The sequence below is a fragment of the Colossoma macropomum genome, unplaced genomic scaffold, assembly GCF_904425465.1.
Source record: "Colossoma macropomum unplaced genomic scaffold, Colossoma_macropomum, whole genome shotgun sequence".
In the NCBI taxonomy this organism is placed as follows: domain Eukaryota; kingdom Metazoa; phylum Chordata; class Actinopteri; order Characiformes; family Serrasalmidae; genus Colossoma; species Colossoma macropomum.
The window spans coordinates 23988691-24001527 of record NW_023494801.1 but is presented as its reverse complement, the minus strand read 5'-3'; the positions used below and the strand labels follow the sequence as shown (position 1 = coordinate 24001527).

The 12837-nt window shown below is 37.8% G+C and overlaps 1 protein-coding gene across 5 annotated transcripts in view; it reads left to right on the top strand.

The window, feature by feature from the left end:
* The window catches only part of LOC118821466 (caskin-2), a 68693-nt gene that overhangs the window by 37784 nt on the left and 18072 nt on the right, over nucleotides 1–12837 (top strand). For all 5 annotated transcript variants that reach the window (XM_036590088.1, XM_036590087.1, XM_036590086.1 and 2 more), the window contains exons 4-7: nucleotides 4281–4378; nucleotides 4930–5075; nucleotides 6933–7028; nucleotides 10690–10820. In XM_036590088.1, the coding sequence (XP_036445981.1) occupies nucleotides 4281–4378; nucleotides 4930–5075; nucleotides 6933–7028; nucleotides 10690–10820 (471 nt within the window). The remainder of the gene's footprint in view (nucleotides 1–4280; nucleotides 4379–4929; nucleotides 5076–6932; nucleotides 7029–10689; nucleotides 10821–12837) is intronic.

Genomic DNA, 12837 nt, shown 5'->3' with positions numbered 1-12837 from the left:
TACAGTGTTTGGATTAAAATTTGCTATATTTAGGATAGATGGCAGGCTCATGAGTTTGACAATATTTTACAGACGTTAAGGTTTAGGTTTATGCATGCAAGTCATTCGTCCCTAAAGTGTCCCAAATCGGCTCATATGTTATTTTTATTGTCACCAGGAGTACAGGAAAGCCTTAGTCTGGAACCTTGCTTATGCCACTTTTCTCTGTTGGGTGGTAGTCCTTCTGAACCTACATGAATGAAGTGAGTGAGAAACTTGAATAAAGAGAAGTTGAGTGGTTAAGAGTAAAGAACCATTGTTCTTAAAACAAGAGTGCTTGAGGATTTTGGGATATGGAGGAGAGGCCTTTTAAACACAGAATCCTTTCAGGTCCTTTCATACGGGGCTTGCAGGTCTTGCCAGCACCAGGTCAGACTAGAGCGATGAAGAAAGGTAGCACAGAGGATGGATTGTGTTGCCTTATTTTAGAGCCCTTTACCTCTGTTGCTAACGTCTTCTCTTATAACATGACCTGTACTTGACCTTTTCCTGCCCCGAGGCTATCTTCAAACCCCACAGCAGTCCCCATTACCTGTGCCAGAGTAGTAATCATGAGGTTTGCCTTAGGGACCGTAGAGTTTAAAAAGTATGTTAAGTGTGCTGCTGTTTACCTCAGGCAAAGTGGTGTCCCTTGTGTAATTTTATTTCACCATCATTGGTTTGTTATTGATGCTGAGAGAAGGGTTTTTTGTCTTTGCAGGAGTAAAGCCCCTTTCATTTATTAAATTTTTGGTCAAAATGGCCAGTAAGTTCATTTTTCAGTGTCAACTAAAAATAGAAAACACATATTTAAAAGAAATTATTAGATATCAGATAACTGAGCTCCACTTTTCTTCAGATCTGAAAAAAAATCTGCAGGTGTTTCTGTCCATCCTTCTGCTGTGGATAGATAAAAAAAAGAACATAATTTGCATCAGAACATCAAAACTGGATATCGGATATGTGAAGTAAGGTGGACTGAGGAATCTAAATGTCTTATTGGGATTACTTAGATCATGAGAAGCTGAAAATGCAACCAACTTCCAAGACTGAACTTTGGTGTTTACAAGAAGCAAGGACAAATGTGTAACAGTGAAAAGTTCTTACTGTCTCTCTGCCTTAGATACTGAAGCCATCACTTTCTTCCTCTCTGGTATCTCTAGTTCTGTTTCTAAGATGCAAAAATCCTTCAGCATGTGGTTCAGTGCAGTGTGTGAAGTTTACACCAATCTGTGAGCTAGGCCTCTGAGAGAAGCTACAGAAATTTCCAAGTCCGTTTGTCTTGTGTCTGCGCTCTGACTGTAGTTGCTTATAGAAATGGTCATTTTGAGTACCTGTATTAATCCAGTCCGATCCATTTCCACCCCTCTTTCAGATTAGCCCAGATGTGGAGATACTTTCAACCTGCCTTTCTCCCATCCTCCCCTGCCTGATGTTGGAATGGCAGGCATGGCTAACTTTGTCTGAGAGAGTTTATACAGGAAATTAACTGCTTTTTTTGATCAAACTCACATGGGTTCCTATTAAAGAAAACAATGTCTGATATTGCTTGCTACTTGATGGGTTTTACCATGATCCCTGTCTCAAGACTGTTGACTTTGTTTTGGATGACAGAACTCGGATCTGCTCAGAAAGTTTCAGGTGTTATTATAAATATTACATTTAGACAATTAACATGATTTAGTAGCCAATTTGATTCTGTTCACTTACAAATAGCCTCTATTCATTTTGATACTAAGCAAGACTACATGGCTCAACATGAGATTTATATTCTGCAGTATTACTAGTCTGGAAATAAATGTAGGAAAACATGCTGCTGAATGATACAGTGTAAAGGACACTAACTGTTGTTAGGGTGGCAATTGTATCACATGTATCAGTACAGTTAGATATTCTACAAAAGAGTTTGACTCCTTTTTGCTTTTAACCCTTTTGAACTTTAGATATTACTTGCTTCTACTAGATAGACTTGCGGTGGACCCAGTGGTATTTAGTTTTATTCAGCGAATGAGTCCCTAAGGGATGATAAACTGCATGGAGGACAACTAATCTTCCTTTTAGCCTTTGGAGCAGGCAGATTTCAGTGTTTGTTCCTCTACACGTTTGCACACACTGGGCTCAGACATCCCACCTGTGAAGGCTGGCCAGATATGGGCCATAGCTGATCCTGAATCTTTATACACTGTTGAAAGTCTGTATTACTGGCTCCAAAGTGCTTTCTGTTGTTTGGCATGGCAGTATGACAGTGCTGAAGTTATGAATCTTCTGCATGCCACTGTTGTTTGCTCTTCCATCAGATTCTTGAAAAATTAGAAATATATTGAAAGGGGGGAAACTTTAATAATTTCTGGAATTCTGTTTTATAGACAGAGTGGGTAGCAGGTGTAGAGGTCTGAGTCTGACGAAACATCAAATTTTGGGCTGAGGTTGGGACGTTTTTTCACATGCAGCTTTAGGCTAGGGTTTATTTTCTAATGATTGATTTTTTTTTTAGCGTAAAAACTCACATATCTGTCACTCTTTCATAACAAAGTAGCAAACTTAGTAGTTGTGTGAGCGGATTCAAGTCGGGTTTGGGTTATAAATTTAGCAGTACCAGTGAGGGCTTGTTGGGTTGGGTTGGGTTGGGTTTCAAAGTTGTGGGTATGTCTTGAGTTCGAGTTCGATTTCTAATTTCCGACCCAAACTCTAAGGAAGTCGACATGCGTCTCACCTCGTTCAGTCAACTACTAACACTGCTTATATTGGCACTATAACGTGTATTAATAGTTACTCAGGGTTCAAAGTTCTCTTCATCTTTGTAATAGGGCTACACAATATATTTGATCATCTCAATATTGGCCTTCACAATATTAATATTATCAAAGGCTATACCATGCAAACGAGCTCTGTAAGCTCAACCAGTCGGAGTGTGTTTTTTTTTTTGTTTGTTTGTTTTTTTTTTGTTTTTGTTTTTTTTTTTAACTATGCTGTGAGCATTTTGGTCACAGTTCCAGGTGAGCCTATGGTATTTTTGTAGTACGAGAAAAGTAAATTATTGTGGTAAAATAGTACAGTCTTTAGCCATGTCACCATATTGATTTTAATATACTGGAATGCATAATGTAGTCACAGTATGTAGGAATATAATTGCATTGCAAATGTTTTCTCCATCTTGCAGTTCTACCTTCTAATGAGTAACTTCCGTAGTTGTATAGCTCATCATTTTAAAATGTGAAAGGTTCTGCCTTGTGGCCAATCACTTAAACCAAAGGCACGTCTTCCTCAGTGTGGGTTTTTCTTTGTGGTCCACTTGCACCTCCTTCCAAAGTGATATGTAGGCAGTAGCCTTCACAGGTGGGAGGTTACATTGGGAGATTTATGCTCGGGTCTATGGAAGGATGAAGGTGTTTTGCAGACTGTTATTCATCATTGTGAGCCATCTCTGGAAGGCATACTTTGATTTGGCATGTTCCAACAAAAGATAACATCCAGCCCAAACAATAAGCATTTTTTTATGTGTCTTGCTTCTTTAAACCTCCGAGCATTTTTGGAACTCAGGCTGCGCCTTGAATGAGTCTGGTCTTGATTGAGTCGTGCCTCAAGTACCATGGCTGGTATTTGTGTCTCTCTCAGCCTTGTTAATTTCAGTCTTCAGTTTACAATTTTGCCACATCTTCAGCTTTTCAGTGCCGCTTTTAATACGCCTTGGTTTGTTGGCAACCTAGAGTATATTGGAGGAGGGGTTTTTCCATTCTTTTTATGATCACACATGGCTCTCAGCAGCGCATGATGAAAGTGTATTAGTGTTGCCTTGCATCAACATCAGCAATAAACAGTACTACATGGCTTCCTCTATAAAATCTTACTTTATGTACTTGATTTTATTTGTCCTAGGCCTATATATTTTGGTAGTTGTTATTGTGGTTAGACAATATAAATTTTGTTTAACGTTATTTTGATGCTGGCCTGCGCAATATGGATATTGCAGAATTCTTCAATATGCAAATGAGACTATTGCAAATCACAGATATTTTATTGTGTGCTATGAGGGTCTGACTAAACCTCAAAAAGAGATCCTGTGGATGTTCTGATGAAGGCATTTACATGAACCAACAAATTTAAAAATGTTATAATGCATTTTAATATATTGTTAGGCACATCATGATTGTAATATCTAGCAGTATAATCACTAATTGGAATTTTGTCCATGTTGTGCAGTCCTTGTTGTTAATTGGGTATCCTGTCTCTCTATAACTACCTCTCACTGTTTTCTTGCATAGGTTTTCAGCACTGCACCATGCCGCTCTAACTGGCACCACAGACCTTCTTTCCTTGTTGCTGGAGTCTCAGGCAACTGTGGATATCAAGGACAGCAATGGTTAGAACACAACTCTGTCTGCTCCTTCAGCATTAACATATTGTTCCTGTTTCAGTTTGGTGATTCATAAAATGGTTTTAGATCACATAAAATTCTGCAGGACATCCATTATGTCTACAAGTCCTCTGGATACATGCATCAGTAAAGGGATATTTTACAGATACATTGCATAGAAAAGAACAATAGTAGTAACCACTTCGAAGTTCGAATTTTGTCTGTATATTTTTTCATTTTTAGCAATAGCAGTTTGTCATACAGTGCCAGAAACGACAGAAGTCTATTTGAGATTACTTAACAACTGATTTCAGGCATTTGTGTTAATTCAGGCGTGCAGTTTGGACATATGCTAGTTGTTCGGATATTAGCTTCCACTATTTGTTAGCTACATTACTCTTGTATCTCCAGGGCAAAAATAAAAAGGCAAGGTTAGAGACTAAAAGTCTTGGCTGACTGACTACATTTGGGTTAAAGGGAGTTGTGTAAATTAGGGTTCTTGCCAGTCTATTCCCTTAATAATTCCCTTTAAAAGATCTCTATGCTGCCCCTTTCAGGAATGCGTCCGCTGCATTACGCTGCGTGGCAGGGGAAAGCTGACTCAGTGCTCTTGCTGCTCAGAGCAGGAGCTTCTGTCAATGGAGCTTCGCAAGACGGGCAGATCCCACTGCATCTGGCTGCACAGTACGGACACTATGAAGTGGTGAGTATGATAGCTCGGTCATCCTGCTTATCATATGGAGGTTTGACTCTGAACGAAAGTCCTTAATGAAAGTGTAAACATCCACTTTGTGGACTAGAAACTTCATTTTAACTTACACTAAGTTGAACTGTGCCTCCAAGCCTTCAGAAACAAGTGGCTACTAAGTGGTGCAGTTGGCTAAGAAGGTTGCCTCCTGTCACTAGGACTTGAGTGTGATTCCTGACCTCACAGTCATTAGTGTTCAGCAGTCCATAAACTCATGACTTGCTGAGCATTGTTGGGGGGGTAGGAATTATTACTGGCATATACATAATCTTCACCTTTGGTGTCAGTCAGGTTTGGAAGAAAAGTTAAAAAATGCACGATACCTAAAAAAAAAAGTAGCAAGTTTACAGTATTGTGTAAGGTTTCCTTTTGCGTTATTTAAAGTGGCCTCCAACCTAAAGTGAACAAATGACTTAACCTGAACCTACTGTGCTTGGCATTAGACATGGTGTCCAGAGTGTCCCATTCTATTGGGCAATGCTGTATAGACACAACGTGAACACCTGCATCAGCAATGGGTAGATCTTAAAGTAGCTGAATTTGCTAATTAGAAGGGACGTCTATAAATTTTTGGACATACAGTGTATGTATATTTGTGTGTGCTTGTAAACAAAAGGCTAGACAAGTAGACAAACATGATGCATGTAAACAAAAGCTTGAGTGCTTATAATCAGACAGTCTAAATGTTATAGTAATCAGCTCAAATATTGAGCATAATGCTGATTGGATTATGAGAGATAAGAGGGAATTGGGCTGGATTTGATGAGATTAAGTGATGAGAGTGATTTGAGGGCTGATGAGAGGGATTTGGGGAGCACAGAGATCGAGGGTGATCAGGCTTTAGACAAGTCATAACTCTTGTGGCAACATTATATCCTCCTGTTGTCCATCTGCAATGCCTACCAGACACATACTCACTCTCACCTCTTAACTAGCAAATGAGCAATGTGTTTGTGGTGGTATGACAGTGTGTGGGTGTGTTTTTCAGGGGACTGACTGTCAGCAGTCTGGAATGAAAGCAGATCACCAATGAACTGTTATTTTCATTTTTTGTTTCTGGGGGGTCCATGGATACAGTGCCTGTGAAATGTTAAGTCATTACATTGGATCAGTTCTGCAAAACCTCAGTGTAAACTCCAGTATGTATATGAGAGTTTTAGTTTACAAACCAGTAGTTGTGTTTAGGGGTGTTAAGGCACTTATGTTTTAGAACATATTTAAAATATTTCAGACATAATACCAGACACACTGACAAATTGCTGTGGTTTCCACTGTTCTGTTAAAGGGCCTATATATTGTATATTTTTGTTAAAATCCATTATTAATGTTTGGGTGGTTTTATGTACATGACAATTTTCCAACCTCTTTTTATTCTTAAGAATTAACAGGCTGTTTGGTTACTTGTTGCCTTCCAGACTGATAAATGTAAATGACTTCTGTTCTGATTGGCTGCTCTATATTGTTCCTTGTTTAAAAAAAGCATTCCAGCTGAAACGCTCCTTATAACTTCAGCATCAATGGGCAGAGCTAAACTGCTGTTAAATGAATAGTTAGATATATGTTAGCAGTTTGGTTACTATGAGATCACAAAAACAGTTAAACTTATTTTATGTAAATGATAATGAAAGCAAAAATGTTTCTGAAGTCTATTGCAGTGCAAAAACCACTCAAAAATACATTTGGTTTCATGATACTAATCAAATGTCTATCTTGCAAACTCTTGAGCAGTGGATCTAATTTCAGTTAGAGTTTAGATAAGAAATGATTTTAATTTCCACTCCTCTCACATGTCCCTTCATTCTTTCTCTCTAGTCTGAGATGCTGCTGCAACACCAGTCTAATCCCTGCATGGTGAACAAGGCTAAGAAGACTCCTCTGGATCTGGCCTGTGAGTTTGGCAGGCTGAAGGTGAGAGTATATTAAATAAACATTTAAGCACCCTATAAGCATCTGTCTAGTAAGTAAAAACAATGTTTGCTTTTTGTTTCTATATTGAATTATATTGGCAAACGTGTCCTAACAAAGATAATATCACATAATATAATAATTATCTGTGCCTTGGATGGTACAGATGGTGTGTTTGTGAAGGGTGCCAGTTCTTGGTATGTATAAACATAATAAGCTCATGGCAAAATCTAGTTGTTCCTTTTAAGGTGCTTTTTCCTATTCCTCTTGAAAACATGTTTTTAAATAGATATTTTATTGTGCTTTTTGTGCAAGAAGCATAGAGCAAGGATAAGAATCAAACAATCATTTTCTCCCAACAACTACATATAAAACATAACAAGTCATCAATATCTTACTCATCCCCAGCTACACAATTCTACCCAATCAGAAGATGGATGAAAAGTAAATTAATGCATAATTATTTTAAACTAAATAGACAATAACATAAATGAATAAGAACTTAAATTAATATACAAAATAAACAAATTGCAATAAAAAATTAAGAAATTAAAAGAATTAAGAAATTCTCTCACAGGTTTGTTTTGTTTGCAGCCCTTGCATGTCATGCTAAAACAGTGGTCCATGATTGGTTATGTTGCATGTCAGTCAACTTTTCCTTTCGACATAGGTGGTTCTTAGCTACATCAAGTGATTAAATGCACCAGACTTTCTGATGATGGACAGATGTCTGGTTTGCGAGACTACTGATCAGGAGAATCAGAATGCTTTCTATGTGCTACACAGTTTTACGTGAAAACAGCTAAAAATTAAAAATTATGCTATGTTCCTATGTCAGTTAATTAATGTGACTGTGTTTATTTACTTCAGTGTTTGGCAAGTAACATCACCAACGTATGTTGATGTTTACTACACAAAAGCCAGCTAAACAAAACCTACTCAATGACAGAAATGCCATGAAGAATGCTGCGCCAAAGATTCACAATCACAAGTTCACATACAGCTTGTTCTTTTAGATTTCCATTATGCTTGCCCATCCAGCAAAGAAACAGCAAGCATCAGTAGCCTATGTTTAATGACGTTCAGGCTTTCACAAGGGCATGGGGATAGACTTTTACCAAATATATTTCTTATCCACTCTTACCCGTAGTGTTTTACAGTGGTTGGCAAGGGTAGTGTGAGGATTCTGAAGTACCTTTATTGGTAACTTACAGCAGTTTTGTTCCTTCCTGAATAAGGAAACCAGTCTCCTGTGTGTGGATGATGTGGTATCCGCTGTTCTGTTCAATATTTGAATTAGTAACTAATCGAACCGATTATTTTGATTAAAAACGGCGTGATGTTTTTTTAACAAAATACAAAAAACAGAACCTCTCAGAAAGTTCCCATTCCACATGCTGGTACCTTTCTCTGTGGCCAGTGTGAACATGCTTGCGGCCTGAGAACTATTAGCATTTTAATGAGTTAAGGGGACATTGTCAAAGTCTTTAAATATAATGCCAACAATAAGCAAGGTAAGATGGGGTCAGGCAACTCTAATTACATGGGTCTTGTTCGCATTCCAGTGACTCCAGTAATTAATTACTGATGTAGTTAAAACTCTTTACATCAACTTCAGTCAAACTCATATAAACGTGAATATTTGTTCCCATGTAAGATATCAAAACTCTCTTTGTAATTCTCAGCAGTGGTATGTTTGTGGTCACAGCTGTACAAACCTGTCTGCTCTGGACATGTGCAGGTTCAGTGCTTCTGTCTTTAACCTTGTCAATAATATCAAAAAGTGGAGTTCTTTTGCTTTTTTCCATTCTGTTTTTTTCAATTGAGCTGATCCCTGGCTGCAGCTTTTAGGTTGCTCATACAAGTGCTCTCCCAGTGCAGCTGGCGTGAATGCATTTATGCAAGAATATATTTAGATGGCTTACACTGTGTCATTTAGTATCCCTGTTTGTGCTGTCGTGTGTGTTTTTGTGTATGAGAATCAGCTGCTGTGTTGAAGGGCCAGGGTGTGGCAGTGGTAACTGCCTGACGTCTAGCTTTGTCCTTTCTCTTACAGTTTTCTCTTACATACTCACTGTCTCTCTCCCTATCTCTCTCTTTCTCTGTCTTTTACAGAGTGTAGGTGTAAAGGTCTCTGTGACCCAGATATTTATAGATGTTAACCAACATCTGGTCATGGCTCGTACATACATACATACACAGACGCATGGATGGATGGATGGATGGAAAGATAGACTGACTGACTAACGTACTGCCTGACTTATTTACTGACTTTTTTCCCCATATATAGTATAGACCTTACTACCAACCTGCCCTGCCAAAGTGTACTGACAGACATCCTAGCATGTTTTTTCCCATTTCCATTTTAAGAATAATCACATTTTAAAAATAATTCCAAAGAGAAAATATTTAATATTTTGTGAATAAAAAAATGGCACAGTGTCACTCTTTCTCCTTGTGGTAATTTCCATGACCTAAACCTTCACTTTAGTCCATAATGTGCTTCACAAATAAAAACAAAAACAAAGGTGGTTTAATATTTTATAGATTTATGTTTTTGTTTGCTGAATACTCAGATAACTATGCAAATGCTATAATTAGTTCAAACATCTATATATTCAGGTAACCTCCACCCCCTTGGTTTCCCCCAGGTTTGTTTCAGACTTATTGGAAACACTGCAGATCCATATATGAAGTGCACTAGGCATGAAATACAAGAAAAATATTATTAAATGGATAGATTATTGGTCCCAATCCTTATCCTAACCCAAATTTTCACCATATAGTTTGTTAGAAATTCAAACATCTGTATATTATCTATAGGGAGTCAGCTTATTCAACTTACTTAAGTCAGTTTTGTTAGTTTGTTTGTCAAGTCACTTTTATTTTTATAGCACTCTTAAAGACAAGTGTCAACTAAAGTGCTACACAATAAAATCAAGAAATTTCAAACAGCAGGAGACTGAGCAAAAATAATGAAAATAAATAGATAAATTAGTAAAATGAATAAATAAATAAAATGACACAGCATGAGTGACAAGACTGAGCAACTAAACAAAGCTCTGTAGGACTGTTTGTGTGGTTCTAGGTTCTAATCAAAAGTAGTTCAGACTCAATCATTGGATCATTGATAAATCAGATGCGACAGGTACTGTATGTTGAAGATATTCTTATCAGGGCAGTGTACAGTCGTAGGTTAGTAAAGTGTTTGGAGTGTTGCCCAAGGATTCTTATTGTGGCGCTCCTATCTGGAAAGAGAATCAGACCTCTGATCATTCCGATGTGGGACTGTGGTGTTGTGCACCATGATTTGTTAATGAAAAAAACTGAAAAAAAAAATGCCTAATGCAAAAATGGAATGGCAAGATACCACTTATATTGTGCTGATAATAATTAAATTTCCCAATTTATTGACAACTAAAATATTGACTGGCAACACATCATGCACCCCTTTTGTTAATGGTCTAAGAGTCACTTCTGTAGAAGGTTCTCACCTGTTGTGTTTCGGCAGAGTACAAGTCAACTCTCGGGAGGTGTCCAAGGAAATTCTGGTGGTGTGTGTGCACGTTTATGCGTTTATTCACACTCATACTCCCTGATTCATACTTACACCCTCTCTCTCTCTCTCTCTCTCTCTCTCTCTCTCTCTCTCTCTCTCTTCTAGGTTGCCCAGCTATTGTTGAGCAGTAACATGATTACGACTCTTTTGGAGGGGGACAAGAGGGACTCTATAGAATCCGCCTTTAACACGCCCCTCCACCTTGCTGCTCGCAATGGACATAAGGACATCATCCGGTCAGCTTGCCATTTTATCATGTTTTTTATGTGTGCCTATGTGGATGTCTGTCTTTATATGAGTATGTCATTAACAAATAAGCATGTATAGGCAAGATGGAGTAGTGAACGGTATGTTTTGAAACTTTATCCATTTAGGCATAGTGCATAAACTCGAATCAGAAATACAAAGAAAGTTCAGTTCAACATTATCTGGGCCCTTTCAGCAAATTTATAGTAAAACCATTCCTTAAATCATCAACAGAACTGGACACATCACTGAACTTTAAAGCTCCCTTTGAAGTATTTGTCTGCTGGCTGCATTGTTGGGGCTTTATTATAAATGGCGGCTAGGATAACTTAAGGTCTTTAATGTATGTTTAAAGTGCTAAAGAATAATACGGGAGTGCAGCTGGAAGGTCCCCTGTCTGCGCTGTGCATTTTAAGCAAACACTACTCAGTGCCCCCAGAACAGCTTTGTATAGAGATGTCACAATCCAGTCCAGTCACTATACTTTTCTTAAAAAAAAACAAAAGGAGTAGGTTAGACTCAATACCATACTGCACATATTAAAATGCACTGATATTACTACAGAAATGTAAAGTAACTCATCATTAAGGCAAGGCATCATAAGTCAACAAAATAAAGTATACCAAGCATGTCAGTCTATAATGTCATATTATGCACATAATAAACATTAATTTATTTTACTGCCGCATTAATATAGCCACACAATTTGTGTGCCAACCTGGGATTGTGTCTACCTGCTACATCAGTGGAGCATTTAAACAAGCAGAGTAAAACATTTAAACAAGCATTTCCAGCTCAGATGAGAAGGCACTATTTGTGGCAGGACTGGAGTTTAAATTAAGGAGGTGACTGAGGAGTGTAAATGTAAACGTATCTGTGGCACAATCCAGTGAGTAAAGAAATGCAGTAGATTCTTTAGACCGCTTGCTTTTGATACTCAGTCCATTCTTCTTTTAGTGTAGAGCTGCCTTTCTTATTTATTAGATTATTGCAATAATAATAATATTATAATAACAGCAATTTATTGCTAACAGTAGAAGTCTGCTTTTCAGAGTGGGGCAGTTGTTTTGTAGGTCAGCCAATATTATGTATAGATGTAGTATGTCATGTCTTCTCACTGTGGCGGGCATTCCGTACCAGTCCTGGAATTCCGAGGAGAGGGAACCTAATCTGTGTCTTACACGAGTGTGTGTGTGTGTGTGTGTGTGTGTGTGTGTGTCTGTCTTGTTTGTACATTCTACTCTGAGTTCTCTGCATGTTGCATGGGTACTGTAATGTGTGGCCCAGGATTTTAAAAATGGTGTTGAAATCTTCTGTAGACTAGGTCATTATATCTGACTACAGGTGTTGTATAAGTGTACGTTGTACTTTCTTTCTTTAAGGCTGATGCAAAAAAAATCTGTTTCTGCCATGTTAGCTAGTTCTATCACAAACTACCATTTTGAACAAGAAAACACATGAGTATGAATTTAAGTCACACATTAGCCATGCTAGTCTGATTAAATAAATCAATAATAAGCTCTTCCCAATCCAAATTCTGTTCTGAATTAGCTCCTACAATCACAGTACAGTCAGTAATAAAGGAAGGCTCATTTACATTTAATATAGTGATAGAAAACACGGTAGCACACAGAAATGGTTCTTCATGTTGATATTGGTATAGTGATTTTACCATTTCCAGTGGGTACATTTATGCTGTGTAATATCTTTGTTGTCATATTTAAATGAGCAGCTTCATTCTTTTTTTGGGCCCAGCACTGGGCATGTTTTGTTCATGTGGTTAGCTGTTGACAAATGGAGGTAAAGAGGCTGGGGAGCTCTTGTTGAAAACTGGACCTAATACACTGAGAGCAGTGAGTTACCAACAAAATAGATAGAGAGTAGAATGGAATGTTTACCAACTTTAATAAGTTGGTATAATATGGTGTAAAAAAACATACTGTTTGAAATTGTAATAATTCTAATAACACGGTTCAGTTACTACCTTTTTATAAAGTCACAGTGGAG